The sequence below is a fragment of the Azolla caroliniana genome, unplaced genomic scaffold, assembly GCF_043228905.1.
Source record: "Azolla caroliniana isolate FFs.n. ecotype wild unplaced genomic scaffold, voAzoCaro1.0.p SCAF_12, whole genome shotgun sequence".
In the NCBI taxonomy this organism is placed as follows: Eukaryota; Viridiplantae; Streptophyta; class Polypodiopsida; order Salviniales; family Salviniaceae; genus Azolla; species Azolla caroliniana.
Window position 1 is genome coordinate 11,028,124 of NW_028230447.1, and position 20,115 is coordinate 11,048,238.

General features: G+C 36.9%; 2 protein-coding genes across 4 annotated transcripts; one reads left to right on the forward strand and one right to left on the reverse strand.

Annotated features, from left to right (window-relative positions):
* The first annotated feature begins 3,253 nt into the window (after positions 1 to 3,253).
* LOC147857127 (mitogen-activated protein kinase homolog MMK1-like) lies at positions 3,254 to 8,975 on the forward strand. Of its 2 annotated transcripts, XM_087328344.1 has the most exons (6): positions 3,256 to 3,649; positions 6,573 to 6,702; positions 6,779 to 6,916; positions 7,135 to 7,476; positions 7,564 to 7,747; positions 8,638 to 8,975. In XM_087328344.1, the coding sequence occupies exons 1-6, from the start codon at positions 3,507 to 3,509 to the stop codon at positions 8,808 to 8,810; spliced, it is 1,110 nt and encodes a 369-aa protein (XP_087184470.1). In that variant the 5' UTR covers positions 3,256 to 3,506; the 3' UTR covers positions 8,811 to 8,975. The 2 variants fall into 2 exon arrangements, with proteins under 2 accessions (XP_087184469.1, XP_087184470.1); XM_087328343.1 differs by having other exon boundaries at positions 3,254 to 3,649; positions 7,135 to 7,747.
* Positions 8,976 to 10,223: 1,248 nt separating this feature from the next.
* LOC147857128 (nucleobase-ascorbate transporter 12-like) lies at positions 10,224 to 16,429 on the reverse strand. Of its 2 annotated transcripts, XM_087328373.1 has the most exons (10): positions 15,780 to 16,429; positions 14,555 to 14,652; positions 14,283 to 14,453; positions 14,077 to 14,177; positions 13,833 to 13,968; positions 13,653 to 13,703; positions 13,276 to 13,563; positions 12,879 to 13,113; positions 12,297 to 12,583; positions 10,224 to 10,987 (listed from the first exon to the last, which is right to left on the reverse strand). In XM_087328373.1, exons 1-10 carry the CDS (start codon positions 16,360 to 16,362, stop codon positions 10,766 to 10,768), a joined length of 2,172 nt encoding a protein of 723 aa, XP_087184499.1. In that variant the 5' UTR covers positions 16,363 to 16,429; the 3' UTR covers positions 10,224 to 10,765. The 2 variants fall into 2 exon arrangements, with proteins under 2 accessions (XP_087184499.1, XP_087184500.1); XM_087328374.1 differs by lacking the exon at positions 13,276 to 13,563.
* Between the last annotated feature and the right edge of the window lie 3,686 nt (positions 16,430 to 20,115).

The window sequence follows — 20,115 nt, forward strand, 5'->3', positions numbered from 1 at the left end:
GAGGGATGTTGGATATGTCTGTCATAGGGGCGACCTCACATCAAGTGGGTCAAGCCCTATGTTCTCAACACCATTGTGGCTAATATTGTTTCATTACATAACGAAATCAAAGTCACCAACGGGGATGTCAACAATAAAAATTTGTTGAAAAAGGAATGATGACCACGCCATTTTCACAAAAATGTGAGGACGACCACCAAGATCATTTTCCCGATAAGGACAACATTCGATAGAAATAACGTAATATCAAATATACATGTATGTTTACTTATCACATATATACGATCAAATACGTATACACGTGACCACATATGTGTACATTAAACAAATCGTTACATCAAATAGCCAAAAATGATTTAATCGAGATACGTAATCGAGGCATATACCCTCTATGCACACGAAACATCCTAAAATAAGGGTTCATCATGATACGCATTTGAGGTATTCACCTCTTACGCATACGAGACCAAATGCATATCATTTACAACAAAATCGAGGTATTGACCTCGCACGCATACGTAACATATGTATGTGAGCGTAATACGCAATTGAGGTATTAACCTCATGCGCACACGACATTAATCACATATTCAATATATGTTAAATGAGGTATTGACCTTGTGCACATATGTAAACGTTCTATATAACCAATAAATTACCACTACAACATCATTGAATTAATGGAAAAAAAATTACATATGACCATATACATGACTAGAAGAGAGAAGAAAAAATAGAAAAAAAAAACAAGAAAGATTACCGAAGTTCCTTTGTTGATTGTTGTTTGGAACAAGGTCGACCGCACGTTGATCGATCGCCATCCATCAAGAAGACAAAATCAACAAAAGAAACATTAGAACATGAGCTCTAATACCAACTATTAGAGATATGTACTAATGTAAGCAAAGGATAAGGATAAACGATAGATCTAGATAGAGAGGAGAGAGAGAGAGAGAGAGAGAGAGAGAGAGAGAAAGAAGGGTGTCGATCCACCTGACCACCCCCAAGCGAAGGGATCAAGACGGACTCAAGCCTCAATCGGCGTCCCATACCACCGTCGTGGCATCGAGTCGTGCCTGGTGCTAGCACGCTCGCTACAAGAGTTGACCCACCACAAGAACAGAGTCTCGACGTAGTCAATAGATGATGAAATGAGGGTAGCTAGGCCTCTTATTTATAGTGATACCCAAGGCCCCCAGGCAAGTTCACACTTGGCCTAATGGGTTGTCTCAATCCCGAGGATTAAAAGTAATCCGCCCCTTCTTTACACTCTCGTTTAACCCTCATACTTATCCACGTGTATAGAATACTACGGTAAATTCTCACCACGGGATATTATATGGTCATGCCCGTAACAGATTATATGTTCATCCTTCTTGGTGGGATTTGAGTATCATGCTTCTCTAGTATGGCATCATACTTATTGCATCCACAAGGTTTTCTATGCATACCTTGTATATATTTAGACTAGGATAGTATTGTATTGAATCTTGATACTGGTACTTTAGAGGGATGTATGTATGGGAATTTATTTTTACACGCTAATATGGAATCTTTCATGTGGAATCGAAATGTTATAGGTGCCACTATTTCTGGTACTCTTTAGTAGTTATTTGCTATGTCTATTAACCTTGGAAATTCCAAATGGTGTCCAATGCTTCCTACAAAATTGAAAATGTGTATGTGTTATTGTGTCATTTCTTCTTGTGTTGGTTGATGATCCATAGATAGTAGTATTCCATGGTAGAAAGTCAAAGAACCAAGAAAATGCCCAAATTATGAAAGCTAAATTTACATGGAACATGAGTGAATTACATACTATTGTGAATAGAGTGAATGAGTGAGTTTGAAAATGTGAATGTGTCATTGTGTCATTTCTTCTTGTGTTGGCTCATGATCCATAGGTAGAGTATTCCATGGTATAAATAAAGTCAAAGAATCAAGAAAAAGCCCAAATTACGAGAGTTAACTTTACTTGGAACATGAGTGAATTGCATATTAAAGTGACAATCAACATAGCCCAAATGGTAAGAACTAACTATACTTGAACAAAAATGTTAAGGGCAGGATGCGGATTAGAAGGATCATAGGGTAAAAGATCTACAATTGCAAAAGACGAGAATTCATCACGTTGTAACCTATAAAGACGAGAATTCAATACCACTATTATGACCTCCTTAAATGTAAATGAAGTGTAAAGTGAATAACCAAATGTCGAAAGCCTAACAAAGAAAGAAATCAAAGAAGAAAAAAACGAAAGAGAAAGAATTCAAAGAAGAAAAGGTTTTGAACTATAAACCTAACAAATCTTAGAAATAACTCTTACCACTATGCTTTTTAGTTTAGTATACTGGTCCCAAGAAAGTAACCGTTGGTGACATTTTGCTATCGCCTTCCGTCAAGATTATTGATGATTCACAATACATAGTTACTATCGTCCAACCAATATCTCTAAACATTGAATCGAAGATCGAGAATGTTTGTGGATATCGTACAGAAGATTTTAAAGGATACCAAGAAGGAGAAATCCCTGTTGGTGCTATAATTATTGTTTTTTCTTTATTACTTTTATTTTTTTGAGAGTCGGGTTCCTACCCAGTGTTGGTCGGGCTCCTGGTGACAAAGACTGTCAGACAGCGGAGGAGGGCTCCTTTTGACAGAGTTGGGCTCTTGGTGTTAAAGGCTGTCAAACAACGGGGCTCCTTATGACAGAGTCGAGCTCCTAGTGGTAGAGGTTGTCAGAGAGTCGGGCTCTTGGTGACGGACGTTGTTAGCTTTTTATCCAGATTGGACGGTGGAGATCGCACGCGCCATCAGTTGAGCGACCTGCACCGTCCGTGCCCACGATTCCCTCACTTGCCCTCTTTAATTTTTGGTAGTAGTTAGACACGAGCGTATGTATGTATGTACATATGTCATTCATGTTGTGTTTCCATTGTCCAACAGAAAGAAGACAGAAAGGCGAATCAAAAAATCAGATCAAAAGTGAAGTCAATGAATGAATGAATGAAGGAATATATGAGATCGTTGGTGGATGCCATTAGGGGTTTCACAGCCCTCCCTCCTCTCCCTCCCTCAGACAGACACAGACACAGGTAGATCAGATAGATAGATAGATAGATAGATAGATCAGAGAAAGGGTTTGCTTCCTTCTACTACTACACGCTCGCTCCTCTTTCTTCTTCCTCCTCCTCCTCCTCCTCCTCAATCCCAATTCCATCTCTCCGTTTCTTTTACCGCTGCATTCAATTTTAGATTCCAAAAAGGTCATTAAAGAAGCTGAGCTGAAGAAAAAGGGGATCAAGCTGGCTTTAGATTATTACCTTGCTTCTCTGTGCTCCATTCTCTGTGGAAACCTAATAGAAGAACGGAGGGTAGATGAAGATAGACCACAGAAGAAGAAGAAGAAGAAGAAGACGAAGACGGCACTAGGTGATAGAAGAAGGGATGAAGAAGAAGACAGTGAAGAAGAAGAAGAAGAAGAAGAAGAAGAAGAAAATGATTCGATGGATGGTGTCATTCGGAAGGGGGTTCCCACTCATGCCGGTCTTTTCTCACTGTATGACGTCTATGGGGACCCGTTTGAAATCACTACAAAATATCGCCCACCCATCGAGGCCCTTGGTAGAGGCGCTTATGGCATTGTTTGGTACAGTATTCTGATCACATTCCTATTCTATCATTTTTCCTATTTCTTTTTTGCCTTGTTGTTAACTGAAAACCTCTGATTCCATGTTTCTCCAAATGCCCTTAGGGTTTCCGTTATTTCACAGAATGCGAATGCTTAATCCTAGATCTACCTTATCATGATCGGATCTAAGAAACGTATTAATTTAATAAATCCTAATTAGCAATGTTGGTAGTACCAAAACATACTGCATTATGAATTCTTCTTGCACATGATAAGGTTTATGATCTACCTTACATCAGGATCCGGGATCCCAACATCCAGCAAAAAACAATCAATGTTATTAATCCAAAATAGCGATATGATTATAAAAATATATCATTTGAATCTGCCTTGCCAATGATAAAGCTTATCTAAGGATCTAGGATCCCAACATACATCTGAGGAAAGCAGACAATAATTTCTTTACAAAAGAAAAAAGAATGGAGAAGCATGTGCACGGGCTCAATGGCTCAGGTGACTCTAGGCAATTTATTGAGATTGTCCCTCATCCCTTACCTTCTGGGAGTTGTACTAGTTGTATCTTTTCTCAAATGAACCTGATCATGGAAAGTTGTAAATGTCGATTTTGTCTTCTGAGTTATCTTTTAGTTGCAACTCTTCATCTGAACTTATACACTGCGTGATGGCTGCCCCAAGGATGATAAGATTGTGTGTCCCATATCTTCCAGTTTCACCCTTTTCGTGAATTCTGCTATGCTAGCCTCATGGGCTCTCCACTGTCTCGTGGTCATCAAACTAGAATTGAGGTTCAAGCCTCGGTTTATAAGTAACTGGATACACTGCCATGTCCACACTTGTTCATTCAAAAGCTCTCCTCCACTATGATCTTAAGGCAGGTCCCCCCTGCTACAACATGGTAAACAGTTTCCGTCTCAAGGTTTTTAGATATTTTATCAGATTGACTACAATCTCAATGCCAGATAGTGGAAACAAGAGTATGAGAGAACATGTGTATAAACTGAGGTTAATCATACCATCCACTGTCCATGCTGATAAATTGTAGTCTACAACCCAGTGTTTCAAATTAAAAAATATCCATCAAAACGTTGGGGATGATAAAGATAACATTTGCACCTTTAAGGTTCTTTAAATATTAAAGTCATTTGGAGCACTTAAGTAGAAGATGGTGGTATTGGCTGAAAGTTTAGAGAAAGACAAGTGCATACTCAAGCATCTGGGTCTTTAGAATTCTTACTAATGGTATTAGTCTTAAGAATTCTTACTAATAACAAATACTTAATTGCTTGAAAAAGTTGGTGATTTTTATGGTAGTTGGTTACCTAGCAAGTAGAATGATTGGGCATTCAAGTAACATTTTCCCTAACCACAAAGCCTATGGTACAATCATAGAACGTAATATTCGTGTTCGTGGAGGCATTCAAACGTTTGAAAACGTACACGTTTGAAAGGGGAAAAATACGTGCTCCTTTTTTTTTTTCTTTTTTTCATTTGTTTACATTGCAAATTTAGCCCATAATATAGACCATAGTTAATCCAATCAAACGTGTCAAACCAATCCAACTTTTAGTTGATTTACCATTCACGTTTTATTGAATCAAACGCGAATGCGAATGCGCGTATGATACGTATGGTTCATTCTATGGGTACAATACAGCTAAGACAAGGCAATCCTTAAGCTTGTGTTGCCAATAAGACATGACTAGTCAACCTCGTTATGCAAATTTGAAGGAATGCCCAATTGCCTGTTAAAACCCTGATTTTCGTGGAAGTTGTAACCTAGCTGAAGACTGGTTAGCCATTCAACTAGCTTTTTCCCTGAACACAAAGTTTATAGTACAACACAGTTAAGACAAGTTAAAATTGCCGTTAAAACCCTAGCAGGAAACATGAAATTCAAAAAAAAGATGTAATTCCAGCCATAACAATTCGACATTGGAAAGGTTATCCCCTTTATTGCGGTAAAAAAGCCATTTGAATGTGTGCGTTTGACCAGGTTAAAGCTTCTCACCGGCGTAATCCTTTGTTTGAGGTACTTTTGCTTTTCCTTGCTTTATTTGTTAGATCCTATGCTTTCACTAACATACATTTAGTAGTACCTTTACTTGAATGCTTTTCGGTTGTGCATCCTAAGTGCTTTCGTATGTGTGTGTAGAGTATGAGTGTGAGAGCATATGTGCTTTTATATGTTTTCTAATGTGTGCATGTGACTATGTAAAGGTTCTTACTGCAATATGGAGTATTTTGGAAAAACTATTTGAGTAAAGGTATTACTAAAATGTATGTTAGTGGAACCATAGGGTTCAAAAATTAAAGTAAGGAAAAGCAAAAGAGCCTAAATCAAGATACTATTAAAATGTATGTTAGTGAAAGCATAGGTTCCGAACAGGATAAATCCAAAGCAAAAGAAAGGAAAACAAAAATGATGTAAAACCTAAATCTAAGGTTTTCAGAGCCTAGTAAGAGGGCACTTGTGGCCTTAAATGGGGCGAGCTCACAATGAAACAAGAAGAGAGGAAGCACTGAGAAAACGACAACATGTCAAAAGTGCTAGCTGAAGGGGGAGATAGAAAGAAGCAAATGAAAGCGTTGTTCAGTGGTTATTCTTTATGATTTGTATTGCTACATTGTAGCTTCAAAATCTTGTCCTGCAAGTGAAAGGCTGTTTTTAATGATCCCATTTTAAATATTGAGAAATGAGGAATACATATCTTTGGAAGTAGATCCCTTTTCTCATTTTGGATTTTGTGCATACTAGTTGAACATCAATTGCTGTGATTTTAAATTAATGTTAATTGCTCATATGCTCTTATATACAAAACATGGAATGGATATCCAAGTACTCTGGTATTTTTATCTCTGTGCATGAGCGATAATATAATACAACTAATTGTTCGAACATAATCTTGTTTGTTGGTTACAGCTCAGCATTTAACTCTGAAACTAATGAGTATGTTGCAATAAAGAAGATCGGCAATGTTCTCAGCAATAGAGTTGATGCCAAAAGAACTTATAGAGAAATAAAGCTTCTTCGCCATATGAAGCATGACAATGTTAGCCTTGTCCATTTCTGATTTAATGTGTCAATATCAACGTGTTATTATTATTGAGCTGTGGTCTCTGTGACAGATTATTGCAATCAAGGATATTTTGCCACCTCCTAATCGGCAAAAATTTGATGATGTTTATGTGGTGTATGAGCTTATGGATTCAGATCTTTTGCGGGTCGTAGAGTCCAAGCAAAGTTTGACGGAGGGACATTGTCGAGTAAGTTGTACACTCAGCTCTTATCGGTAGTTGTGAAGTGAAAATCAATGTTTGTAGTGCATATTTTACTGTTTGTTCACCTTGAGGGAAGAATTAACTATTCGTCTTTTGTTTTGGATTGGTGTATGATATACCACATTATAAAAATGTCGTCTTGGAGAGTACTGTTTGCTTTCACTTTGGACTTACAAAAGTATTTGTATGTATTTTGTTAACAGTATTTCCTGTACCAAATTCTTAGAGGATTGAAATATATCCACTCTGCCAATGTTTTGCATAGAGACCTAAAGCCTGGTAATCTCTTCATAAATGCAAATTGTGAGCTGAAAATCGGTGACTTTGGATTGGCCCGAACATCATCAAGCTCGGAAGTAGACTTCAATATGACAGAGTACGTGGTGACTAGATGGTATAGAGCACCTGAATTGCTCTTAAATTCAGCTGACTATACTGCTGCCATTGATGTGTGGTCGGTTGGGTGTATCTTTATGGAGCTTTTCATTCATGAGCCATTGTTCCCAGGAAAGGATTATATGCATCAATTACGAACCATTGCAAAGGTTAGTATCACAATTCTTTGTAGCAGTTTTGACCCCTTCATTTTCTTCAGTTCGTTCTCTTTATATGATGACATTTCAAAGCAACAGTTGATTGGTGTACCGGATGAATCAAGCCTGAGCTTTGTCAAGAGTGAAAATGCGAGAAGATATCTTCGTGAATTACCACGCTATGAGAAACAATCTTTGCTGGAAAAATTCCCCACGGTGCCTCCTTTGGCTCTAGATCTTGTTGAGAATATGCTGAAATTTGATCCGGCTAAGAGAATCACAGGTATATTCACATTTATTGATCCAGTGGTCTTCTAATGCTAATTCATGTTGTGGTATTAATGCGGAATACTGGTTGTAGTTAGGATTGCTTTTGGGATCTTTTCCATGGGGATAATGAGGATTGGGTTTGTGCACATTTTCACTAGTGCTAGTTATACAAAAGTAATACTGTAACTTGAATAATAATTTTCCAGGGAACAACTCCCAAAAGTAATACCCTGATTTTTAATTTATTTCCAAAATGCCCCTGAAGCGTTGTTGAATTCGTCAAATACCCAGTCAACACCCAAAAGAGAGAAAAAGGGGACAGATTAACCATATAATTACAACTAGCACATGTAAGCGAGAAAGATGCAATGAAATGACCATATAATTGCTCAAGAAAAGTTCAACTGGGCATTTGGGGAAGTAACTGAAACGTAGAGGTATTTTGGGAAATATTATTTCGTATTTTTTCCCTAATTCAATTACTCACAGTTCCAACAATACCAATGGTAATTCATCTTGAGTATTAACACATTGGAATTCTTGTCACTGTGATTAGTTTGTGGAGATTCTATGTGCAAGTAACTAGTATTGGGGTTTATGCAAATATCCAAAAATATTCATTAATAACTGCAATGATACGAATAATAATCTCAATATCCCCAACAAATACCAACTGTAACTCATCTGTGTATCAACATGGATTGCCTATTGACTTTATTGGAATTATGATTTATTTGTGTGGGATCGAGCTGGGATGCGATGGTCATTACTGCAGTCACTTTTCATGTTTAAGTATCCAAAAAGCAGATCATAATTACAAATAATAGGAATTCCAACTGTAGCAATGGTGGCTCATATTATTCTTGATGTACTTTTTACTATGTTATATTTTTTTGTCTTCAGTGGAAGATGCCCTTGCTCATCCTTACCTAGCATCTATCCATGACGTGTCTAATGAGCCCATCTGTCCCAAACCCTTCAATTTCGATATTGAAGAAGATCGACTAACAGAGAATCAAATTCGAGATCTGATCTACCAGGAAGCCTTGTATTTTAATCCAAAGTTCCGGCAATAATGCAAGCTCATTGTAAAAGAATGACCATTATTTTTACATACTACGATATATTACTAGATTTTGCGTTGGTTTTTCAGTTTTTTTTTCAATAGAATTGATGAAAATATTTGTATCATTATTTTTATGTGATTTACACTCATTCTTATCTAGGTTTGAAATTGTCTAGTTTGTTTGTTATATTCTATGATGGGGGTTCTAAGTGTTGAGTCAATATTCTGTTGAGCTTTAATAATCTACATTTTTGCATTTAAAAAGTATTTAGGTAGATATCAAGCTTCTGATTATAAGTGGGGTGTGATTTTCAATCTTGTTATTGGTTATGTTGGGTTCTACAATCTGTGTCATAGTTTTTAGCAAAAGGAGGTTCAGTCAGGACAAGCTTTGTACTACACACCAGATTATGCTGCTATAGAAGAAAGCATGGTTACCAATCCTGAAATTTCCCCTCTAGCCAGAAGTGATGGAGAACAAAAGAATGTTATCAATGTGTTGGAAAAGACATGGGGACAGCGCCCAAGATTAAGAATCCCAACCAGAGGAGATTTTGATGCATAATTCCTTACCGTCTGCGTTTTGATGATTGGTTGTTCTGTTAGTGACTATGGCCAACAAAATGTATATGCTACTGTACACCACAATATGTTGATATAGAAGAAGGCATAGTTACCACTTCTGAAATTTCCCCTTAAGCCAGAAGTGACATGGAGAACCAAAGAATATTATCAATTTGTTTTTGAAAGGACTTGGTGCCCAAGATTAAGAGTTCCAACCAGAGGAGATTTTCATGAATAATTCCTTCAGCTGTCTTCATTTTGATGATTGTTTCTTTTGTTAGTGAGTGTGGCCAACAAAAACTATATGTAGCAGTTTCTTTGATGGTAATTGAAACTCAACTGAGATTGCATAGGTGTGCCTGAAGGGAAATCATGCTCCTATTTATTCCCAAACTGTAATTTGGTGAGATATATGCTGCACAAATTTTGCCATGCCAAAAAGGTACTAGTGTCGTGTACATCAAGAATCATTGAACCATAAGAAGAATTGTACCTCGGTTAATGTAGAAAGCGTGTTATTATTTTATAGAAAGGCAGTGGGGGACACTTTAGATAAAATAAAGAAGTATTTCACAACTTGCATTGCCAACAGAAAGGTTTGTGTATCTAGATTAGTGTTGAAAGAGTTCTAATCTTTTATCAAAAGGCAGTGAAAATCTTAAGATGAAATAAAGAAGTATTTACATTTACATGCATATTGGAATATTCATCTCTTATCCTACAAGAGAGCATATGTTGAGCTATTATTTCATTTTTATAGATATTAAAAGAACTGCAGTTGCAACTACATTAGACATTCACATCTCTATTATGTATAAAACATAAGGTGATAAAAAAGCAGAAAAGAAAAAATTGCGTCAATGAATCTAGGCCCATTCATTCAATACATATGACAGGTAGCAAAATGTATAGAATTCTTTGAATTGCAAAGGAAAAACGTAGTAACAATGATATCATACATGCAATATAAAATTTTGTTTGGTGTATATACACCTCACATGTAAGTTGTAACAAGGAGTCAGTCTATCATCTTATAATGAGCAAATTCCATCGTTCATACCTTGTGGAAAACTATGCACATGAAGGGTTAGGAGACTTGGTTCTTTTGTTTGGTCTTTAATGAGTATACAAATGTTAGTATGCTCATTACTAGCAACACCACCAATGCCATTGATGCGTTTGAGGTCATTGGTAGATTCTTGACTCTGAATACTCCTATAATGATACATATATAAAGACCATTGCAAAGTGGAATAGCTTTCGCACCATAAAACACGATCCTTGGAATGATTTTTTCATTACTAACTGGTGCCGAAGAAAGAAGAAAAAGCTGAATTTCATGTGTACCAAGTCCTCCCAATGAATAAACACATCGAAAGCTAACAAGGATATTTACCGCCTTTACAACCCTACCCACTTGAACCATCGGAAACATCGTCCAAATCCAAGAGGAAGACCATAATCCATGGCCACAGCAGGTTCATCCCTTGCACCTTTCGGATTTAACCACACATAGACACCCCTTTCTTGCTTACTCCCAGGCACTGTATTGTCAAGGACAAATGCCACAATGAATGCTATCACCATATTCATGGACAGAAGTGTGTTCAGTATAAAATTCAGCTGCATAAAGAAATAGAGCCATGGTTAGATGAAGATTTGTGCAAAACAAAATATATGTCCAGGTGTATGTATAAAATATATATCTATATATGTATTTATATAGTCCATGTCCAAGCACACATGTACATGCATATATATATATATGTACATGGATACGGATAGGAATGCATGCCTATGTGTACAAAAAATGCATGTGCATGTCCCTGTGACTATGTCTGTGTACCTGAAGATAGATATAATAACTGACCAGTCGTTACCATTGTTTTTCTTGTGTTTTCACCTCAGAATGTGGTCTCCCATTAATAATATTAACGTTTATGTGTATATTAGTAAACACCAACTCATCATTCATTATAAAACAATTTATTTCTTGAGATTTCAGTACAATGTAGTCTCCCTAATAATATTAGTATCATAAAAACAAAAAAATGTGTATGTGTTCATGTATGTACAGAGAGGGCATATGCATGTGGACATGTATGAATATAGATTGTGCATGTGCATGTGTATGTGATGATTAGGTATCAGCACCGATACGGTTTGAACCAAACTGCAGCTCCTTAGCTTAACCACTGGTTCCGTTCAGTTCAATTTAGAAATCTATAACCGGTTTGGTTTGAGGGTTAAAGAGTTTGGTTTGAGCCTTTATCAGCTTAATGGTATAATGGCTTAACAGCTTAATGGTTTAACAACTTATATGACTTAACAGTTCATGGGAACATTTTTGAAATATTTATAAAATAACTTTATAAATTTTGGGATAAGTAATATTGATGTGAAGTTTTAACTTTGAACGTGAATAATTCGTTGAAGTTTAGTTTTCTTTCTTGAAAAGTCAAAAACTAAGTGTGCATCTGCCAATAATTTGAATTGAGCCGCAACCAAACCATGGAACCATGGCTTAAAGGTTTGTAGATCTCTTGAACTATTTGGTTTGAGCTTGAAAATTCCTCAAACAGTTCGGTTTGAACAGTTTCAGTTTAAATGGTTTTGGTTTAAAATTTTCATGGTTCGGTTAAGTTTGAAAAGTTTTAAATGGTTTGAGTCTGAGACTCCCACTCCCAAACTGTTGCCGATTACTAATGATAATGATATTTATTTCAACTCATTCAGATTTCTCACCAACCAATAGCATTTATATAGGTATACATATACATATACATATATATGTGCAAATAAAATGTCTTTTTTGTAGATTCTCACCTTCACATTAAGATTTGACACAAAAAAAATGTATAGCATAGAAAGAGTTACGTGTGTTTGTGTGTATATATATGAACCTTATGATTTTTGACAAAATTATACTCACCCCCAAAGAACTCGTATTAAATGGCCCATGAGATGCAACAACGTAAGGCTGGAGATAGCTTGATGTGGTGGCTACAAAGTCAGGGCTCACACCATAATCCTCAAAGAATGTGGGAATCGACAAAGAGAAGAACAACGCGAGCCCCACAATGACAACATTCCGGGAGCTTCCAGTCTCACTGTAGCGAAGATTTGAAAGACCTAAAGCTGCTAACATTGCCCACATTACACATAGCAGCCCAGCAACAATGACTTGTGGAATGGAAGCAATAAATGCACCCACTTTACCTGTATAGAAATAAATAAAACATGTCTCTTCTTTTTCTCCATACAATGTAATGTTTGGTACTATGTACAATACAGATTCCAGAAAAACAACATCTAAAATGTTTCTACCACCAAAATAAGTCCTCAGAACAAAACCAAATAACTTTATATATAAGACATGGGAAGTTTTGGACCTCTAATATTTCTCATATGCATCCTAAAACGTCTCACTATCCAAAGACAAGAAAAGGTAAAACCTGTGAATGTGATTTGTTGGTTTCTTTAAAGAATCAATTTGCATAAAAATGTGTAATACCAATGAAGGAGAGGAGAATAAGCATGCAAGCCCCAAACTCCACAGCTCGTCGGCTTCCCATCTTTGTTACGGCAATGGTGTGTACATTTTCTGTGAGGGTGGTGCACCCCGTGCCGATGCCCCAAAGACTAGCTATGGCACTGGTGATACCTTCCATTCCAATTCCCCTGCTAACCACACCAGGTGTAGGGGCTCCTGATGCTACTAATAAGGATGATGCATGATATGTTCCCACCTGCACAAGAACAGAATATGCTTAAACAAATGTGACAAGAATTTGTGCTGTAGCTTTAGGGAAAGTTCAAGTGGTAAAAGTTTTCGTGCTGTGAAAGCTCATCCTTTTTTTTGCAATAGTAGTGTTCCAAAACCATAACCATTCTCATGGCAATACACTTACAGAGTCCACTGATGCTATGATGGATACAACGATCATAACAATTGATGATTTATAGTGAAATGTTGGTGCTCCCCATTGTAGAGGATATGGAAATCTAATCCATGCAGTTGTCTTGAATGCATCGGATGTATCGGTACGACAATGCTTCATCGTAAACACATGTTTTTGGCAGCTCTCAGATGAGATATTTGATGAAGGAATGCTAAAATCACATCCTGTATAATTATAGTTTCCGATTTCTGTAAGTATGAATGCATATGCCCATGTGATTGCGAGGCCTAGTGGAACCTATAGAAAACAGAAACAAATGATATATGGTAGTCTCCAAAAAATGGCATAGACAAGGATCACAAGCAATAAATAAATATGTATCTTACCGCATAAACTTGAAAAATCCGATGACCCATGATTGAGATCTTTCTCAAATACTGTGTCAGTAACAGTTTTTACAAGACAGAAACATCTTATAAGGAGATGAAATCATACTTAAATATGATCAATCTTCTTGCAAACAAAGTTCTTGGTCAGTTATTACAGCGAGAGGAGGATATACTAACCAATGCAAAAAATATAATTATCACAATCTGTGGAACACCGATTTCAATGCATGTACCCACAACAGGGAAGCCATACGTAAAGAATGAAAGCCCGATTGCTGCCACAGTTGGTGCAACAACCACTGGATTAATTAACCTGCGAACGAGAATCTACTAAGTCATTGTTAATTTCCAAAGTGAAAGTCTTATCTAAAATTAATAATAATAATATTCTATATTTAAACTGAGAACTTGTTGTAGAAACCTTAGAAGCACTGCCATTAATCCTGAGTAGCCCAAGAACATTTGAAAGATCGATGCTACAAGTATGCATCCTTGAAGTTCTCTCATTGTCTCTTTAAATCTCTATGAGCCTCAAGAAGAAGAGTGTAAAAACTTCAATGAAATCCACACAAATTTTTCAAATGGTATGAGCAAAACAGAAGATGTAATATGTATGTGTGACCTTACATTGCTACCTATACTTGTAAAATCTGATGAATTGATGATGGCAAGGGCAGGTGCCAGATAAACAAAGGAAGCACCTTGTATAAGAGGCAATCTTGAACCAAAAGATGAATGCAGAAGGGTTGAGATGCCAGAGACAAATAATACCGTGGACACTACATAAGCAGTATCTTTCTGCAAAGAGATATATAACCAGTGCCACTGCTTAGAATTGCATGTTGTGAATTCTAACCTAGCTATTTCACACCTATGCCAGCAGAGTTGTTGCCACTTACATCATCTCCACCCATGGCTGGGACAATCACTAGCGGGATCAAAACAAGAGAACCAATGATGGAAACAAACTGCTGAATTCCATAAACAACAAGGGAACCTGCATCAAATCTCGACAACGTCATGCCATAGACATTATGGATGATTTTGTAGAAAACAAGATATTACATTCTAAAGCATCATATGAGAGAAATTTTAGATACTCTCTATCAGTTTGACCTTACTAAGAACTGCTATGTTTCTTTACATTTGTGAATAAGCTTAAGCTTCATGGGTCATTTTGGCCTTTTGTGGATGATAATATTACTTTCCTTCTTATAGATTCGTTAGCTTGCCTTATTCAAATCCTTCAATTTAATAGATAAACTTGATCATGTAGAGTAAAGCCAACCTTCAAGGTTGATGGTTAAAAGTTGGAGAAATGGGCCTGATATTGCATTCATAGGATTCTTGGAAATCATGTCAAATTTGACAGATTGCTATTAAAAAATAGAATTACAAATTCACTTAAATTTCTAGTTTGAGATCATGTCAGGTGAAATCTTTCATATTTTTAATTAGAGATAATAGTTTTGTAAGTTCATTTTCAACAACAAAAGGTTTATAAAGAATTGCATTGCCTTATAAATGCAAATAAAGAAGTGGCAAATGATAGCATTATCTTACCGATGCTAGCAAAAGAAAGAAGTATGGGTATAAACACCACACATACCCCAAACTGACGCAAGCTCAAAAATGATGGCATTGCCGTATGAAAGGAAATTCAAACAAAAATATATGCACACAACATTCAGAAACACATACATTGCCTTACTTATAATAGGATAAAATTTCTAATGAAAGAAAGAGTCCTATGCGTACATTAGTGTATACACATACCTACATTTCCTTCTAAAAGGAAATTTGTAAACATAAAGAGGATGCGTATGTAAATAAATTTGACTTACAAAAAAGAGATTCTAGCTAAAAAAGCGTTAGTATGTCTGCATACATACAGCATCTTCTAAAATGAAAATCTAACAAAAAGAAGTAGTCTACATACATACACTACCTTATAAAAGGAAATGCTAACAAAAATAAGCAGTAGAATGTATACATGTATGCATTACCTGAAAAAACTAACTGCTATAAAAATAAAATAAAAAATAAAAACTATATGCCTACCTGCATATGTCTCGTAGGTACATACATACATGCCATATAGACAGACAGTACACATATACATACCATATCGAGGAGTCTCGCGAATCTCATACTTGATGTGGGAATGCTTGGCCAGGTGATCATCATCTGAATCTTGGGACAACGAAGTGGCATCCACATCTGAAGAGTCCTTAACTCTTTTGATGGGCTCAATTCGGATTGCTGGATGCCCACTGCTATTTTCTACAATATTACTAGTATCATTATCAATATTGGTATTGCTACCATGATTGGTGGTGTAACCACCAGTACTAGTATTTTTATTATTGCCCTCTTTTTTAACCCCTTTCCCTGAACTTCTTGGAGAAGGAACTTGATGAGGAGCAGTAGGAGGCTTTAAGAGACTCTCTGGAGGTTTCGCCATTTTCTCTTTACCATTTTGCTCCCTTTTAGTGTTAGGGTGAGGATTTCCTATTAAATCTGGAGGTTCTGATACTTTTGTCTGAGCTGCCATTCCTGTTGAACCCATCTCTAAATCTTTGGATTCTGTATCACTGATGCTCTCCCCAGACAAATTACTCTTGAACCCAGTCCGTTTAGCCCAAGTTCCTCTAGTTGTTAGTCCAGGATTATGAGTGGAGTCAGAAGGAGAAGACGAAGGATCCATATCCCAAGGAAGAGAAGAAGAAGAAGAAGAAGACGGAGACTAAAACACTCTGCTTTCCTCTATGTTACTAACGTTGTGAGAGAGAGAGAGAGACAGAGAGACAGAGACAGAGACAGAGACAGAAGGTGCTCGCTCTCTTTCTTAAAGAGTAGAAAGAAAGCTAAAGCTATAAGTATGTATGTATGTATGTATGTAAGTGAGAGTTATGATGATGATAGAGAGAGAGACAGAGAGAGAAATGGGTATGTATGTATATGTATGTAATTTCTTCCAACTGCAATTCTTCTTCTTGGACAATGAATGAATGAATACATACCAAAACCAAAACAAAACCAAAAAAACAAAGAAAGGGAGGAAGGAAGGAGACTCTCTCACTCCACTACCTCTCTCTCTCTCTCTCTCTCTCTCTCTCATATCTTGTTGTTGTGTCGAGTAACTATGTACATACATATGTAGTTAAAAAAGGATAAAAACAAAAAACAAAAGAAACTTCCTCTTTGAAAATAAAAACTGACTAAACCAAACCTTTTAATTCCCCTGCCTCCCGAGCCCTTCCCTTCTCTTGGATGGGATGGGATGGGATGCTCATGCTCATGCTCATGACTCATGGACCCTTCTCTCCTCTTCTCCCGCTATTCTATTCTATTCGTAGTCAGCCAGCCCCCCATCACAATGGATCTTCCATCGACATTAAAAACATATCTATCTATCCTACTCGTGACTATTTGCTACCAAATCATAAAGAAGTCTAGCTAGCGAGAGAATCACAATCACGGATGGTGCAAGGTACGTTTCGAATGGGCGCGTTGGATCTACACTCTCAGATCATTATCCACAAAAGCACATGCGAACTGCACTGTCATATCATCATCCAAAAAAGTGCATGCCACCCGACTTTCATCAACCTATGTCACTAATAACCCTGCTTTGCCCCTTGCAGTGTCACGACTAACCCGACTTTGTCCAACCTTTGTCAAGGCTAACTCAACTAGCACAGGTAAATTTTCTGTTGAGATAAAAAAGTTCCTCTAAGATGATAGATAATAAATAAATAAATAAAATGTAAAACATATTCAAAGATCAAATTCTTTGAGTTATAAATATAAAAACTACAATACTCACCAAAAACTTGGGCCATCCATCATAAACAAGGAGTCACTGATCATTCCCAAACGCCATTCTCAGATTTCAACCACAATAATTAAATTTTGAGCACCAACTCCTTTCTTGAAGATATTCGAAACTTTAAATGAAATAAAAGTTAAGCCAAGAAAATCAACAAAGATCACACATATTTTGCAAAACCATTATAATCACCGAACCTTTTGAGATTTTGGAGACACAACAAATTTTAGCTACATTGAAAATTTCAAAACCAAATTTTTCTTTGAAGATACGAGAAACTTCAACTTACACAAATTTCAAAGTTCACACTATTTGGCATAACCATAAACACCTAACCTTGATTGATTTTAACAATCGGCAACGATTCGGTTTGAACCGAACCGAACCGCGAAACCGCGGTTTAACGGCTTAACGGTTTCAACAGTTCAGTTCAGGGTTAGGTTTTTTTTAACGGTTCGGTTCGGTTTCGATTTAGTTTAATGGTTTAACAATTTTTATTTATTTACTTTTTTATTTATATTTATTTATTTTAAAATTTTAAAATTTTAAAAAATAATTCTAAAACAATTTAAAAATTGTTTTTAAACAATCTTTTCATTTTTACACCTTATTCTCAAATTTTAGGAATATCTTAAAATTTTTAAAAAGTCTAAATAATGAAATTTTATAAATTTTAAAAAATAAAAAATTTGACCTATGTTGAAAACCGAAACCGAACCATGAAACTGCGGTTTTTATAGTTTAATGGTTTAACGGTTTGAAAAATGTTTAACGGTTCGGTTTTGCGGTTTCACGGTTCGGTTCCAAACCGATTCGGTTTGAACCCTCTCGAACCGAACCAAACCGTTGCTGATTGTTAATCGATTTCAAAGACCCAAGAAATTCTAGCCACCAATGGTAATGACCCACATAGGGATGACATGTCTCTCAATGGTTATTTGAATCCCGAGTAAATGCTTATGTTTGCTTGCAAGGTCTTGACAATCACAATAAGAGCATTGGAGGGAGATATTGTACCATACACTGAGAGTGGTCATGCTCAATATTCTAAACCAATATCGGGTCTCATCCACAATATGCATTGTGTTGTTATTAGTCACATACCTTTTTAGTATCCTCTAGGCGTCTTTAAATTTTTAGCTTTGATCCTCACAAATTTTATGGGGTGCGAATATACCACTCACATCTTTCTTGCCTTTGCATTTACCCAATGCAAGTGTGTATGTTTCACTGTCCTTGATTAAGACATGCAAAAGATCGGTAATAGAATGGTTTATTCTTCCTCTCGGAGCAGTGTGTATGTACTTGATAAATTATTGCCAAATGTCTATCTCTCAACAAGATTGGTAGTGTTGACATGTCTGTAGTTGAATAATCTACCAAACTTGGGCAATAGATACCTCCAAACACAAAGTTAGTCCACACCATCCTCCTCCTTCTATATATGTACATACATATTGCCAAACTCCATATTATTATTATTAAGTTTATGTACTTTTATTATTGTTATTTTCTTACTTTTACCAATATTTATTAATAATAATATTTTAATTAAATAAACATTTATTTACTATAATTTTTTTAATACATACATATTGTGGTGTGCATGTGTGCCTTTGTGCCACCCTTTTAGCACACCCTTTTTAGGATGCATGTACCTAAGCCGACCCACACTTTTAGCACACCCTTTTTTTAGCTAAGCCAACCCAAATGGGTAACCTTTTATCAACTATAAATTGAGTAAGAAGTAAGAAGCTAATTAGGCTGGTTTTGATCTCTTATGTGCATTCTCACATATTGGTGGAGATGCGGGGTACCAGTCCCCCACATCCAAGCATCCACTTCTTCCCCCTCACCTTAGTTTGCCCACTAACTTCTTCTCCCACAAGTTTCCACGATCCCCCTCCTACACGATAGGCCTCTTGTCCCCCACCTCAGCCAAGTCCAGGTGACCCTCAGTCCACAGGAGAAATTGCTCTTTCTCTGCCAATTGACCTTTCCCCGATCCCCCTCCGACATGATAGCCCTCCTATCCCCCACGTTAGCCAAGTCAAGGTGGCCCTCAGTCTACAAGAGGAATTTATCTCTATCCGCCAATTGTTAGCTCATTTTTCGTCACTAGCCCCATCCAACTATTATCTAATCATGGCCGCCAATTCCACGAGGATGTCCTCAACGTCGTTCCAGCTCAACTATGTGTCCAACAAGTGTTTACGTCCTCATACCATCCTTAGACCAATGGCCTCACCGAACGCCTCAACAAGACCCTCAAGCAGGAGGTTGTCGCACGAATCAACCCTTTTCGAGCACTCTATGGGCGTGATCCTCGCCTCCCACCAGAATCGTCCATTGACGTCCATTCCAAACCTGCAACATGCCACCCTAGGCCCATCTTCTGATCCCCATCCTTTCCCCATGTTGTAAACCTCCTTGTTTCTCTCTTGGGGGAAATGTGGTGTGGATGTGTGTCATTGTGTCATTGTTTTAGCACATCCTTTTTAGGATGCATGTACCTAAGCCGACCCACCCTTTTAGCACACCCTTTTTAGCTAAGCCAACCCAAATGGGTACCTTTGTATCAACTATAAATTGAGTAAGAAGTAAGAAGCTAACTAGGCAGGTTTTGAT

Excerpts from the sequence above, each read along its gene's own strand:
- LOC147857127 (XM_087328343.1), top strand. The coding sequence starts at position 3,507 with ATGGATGGTGTCATTCGGAAGGGGGTTCCCACTCATGCCGGTCTTTTC. Across the intron at positions 6,703-6,778 it reads GCCATATGAAGCATGACAAT|ATTATTGCAATCAAGGATAT; the intron begins GTTAGCCTTGTC and ends TCTCTGTGACAG. Across the intron at positions 7,748-8,637 it reads TCCGGCTAAGAGAATCACAG|TGGAAGATGCCCTTGCTCAT; the intron begins GTATATTCACAT and ends TTTTGTCTTCAG.
- LOC147857128 (XM_087328373.1), bottom strand. The coding sequence starts at position 16,362 with ATGGATCCTTCGTCTTCTCCTTCTGACTCCACTCATAATCCTGGACTA. Across the intron at positions 14,454-14,554 it reads CAGCCATGGGTGGAGATGAT|AAAGATACTGCTTATGTAGT; the intron begins GTAAGTGGCAAC and ends ATCTCTTTGCAG. Across the intron at positions 13,704-13,832 it reads TAATTATATTTTTTGCATTG|TATTTGAGAAAGATCTCAAT; the intron begins GTTAGTATATCC and ends TTACTGACACAG.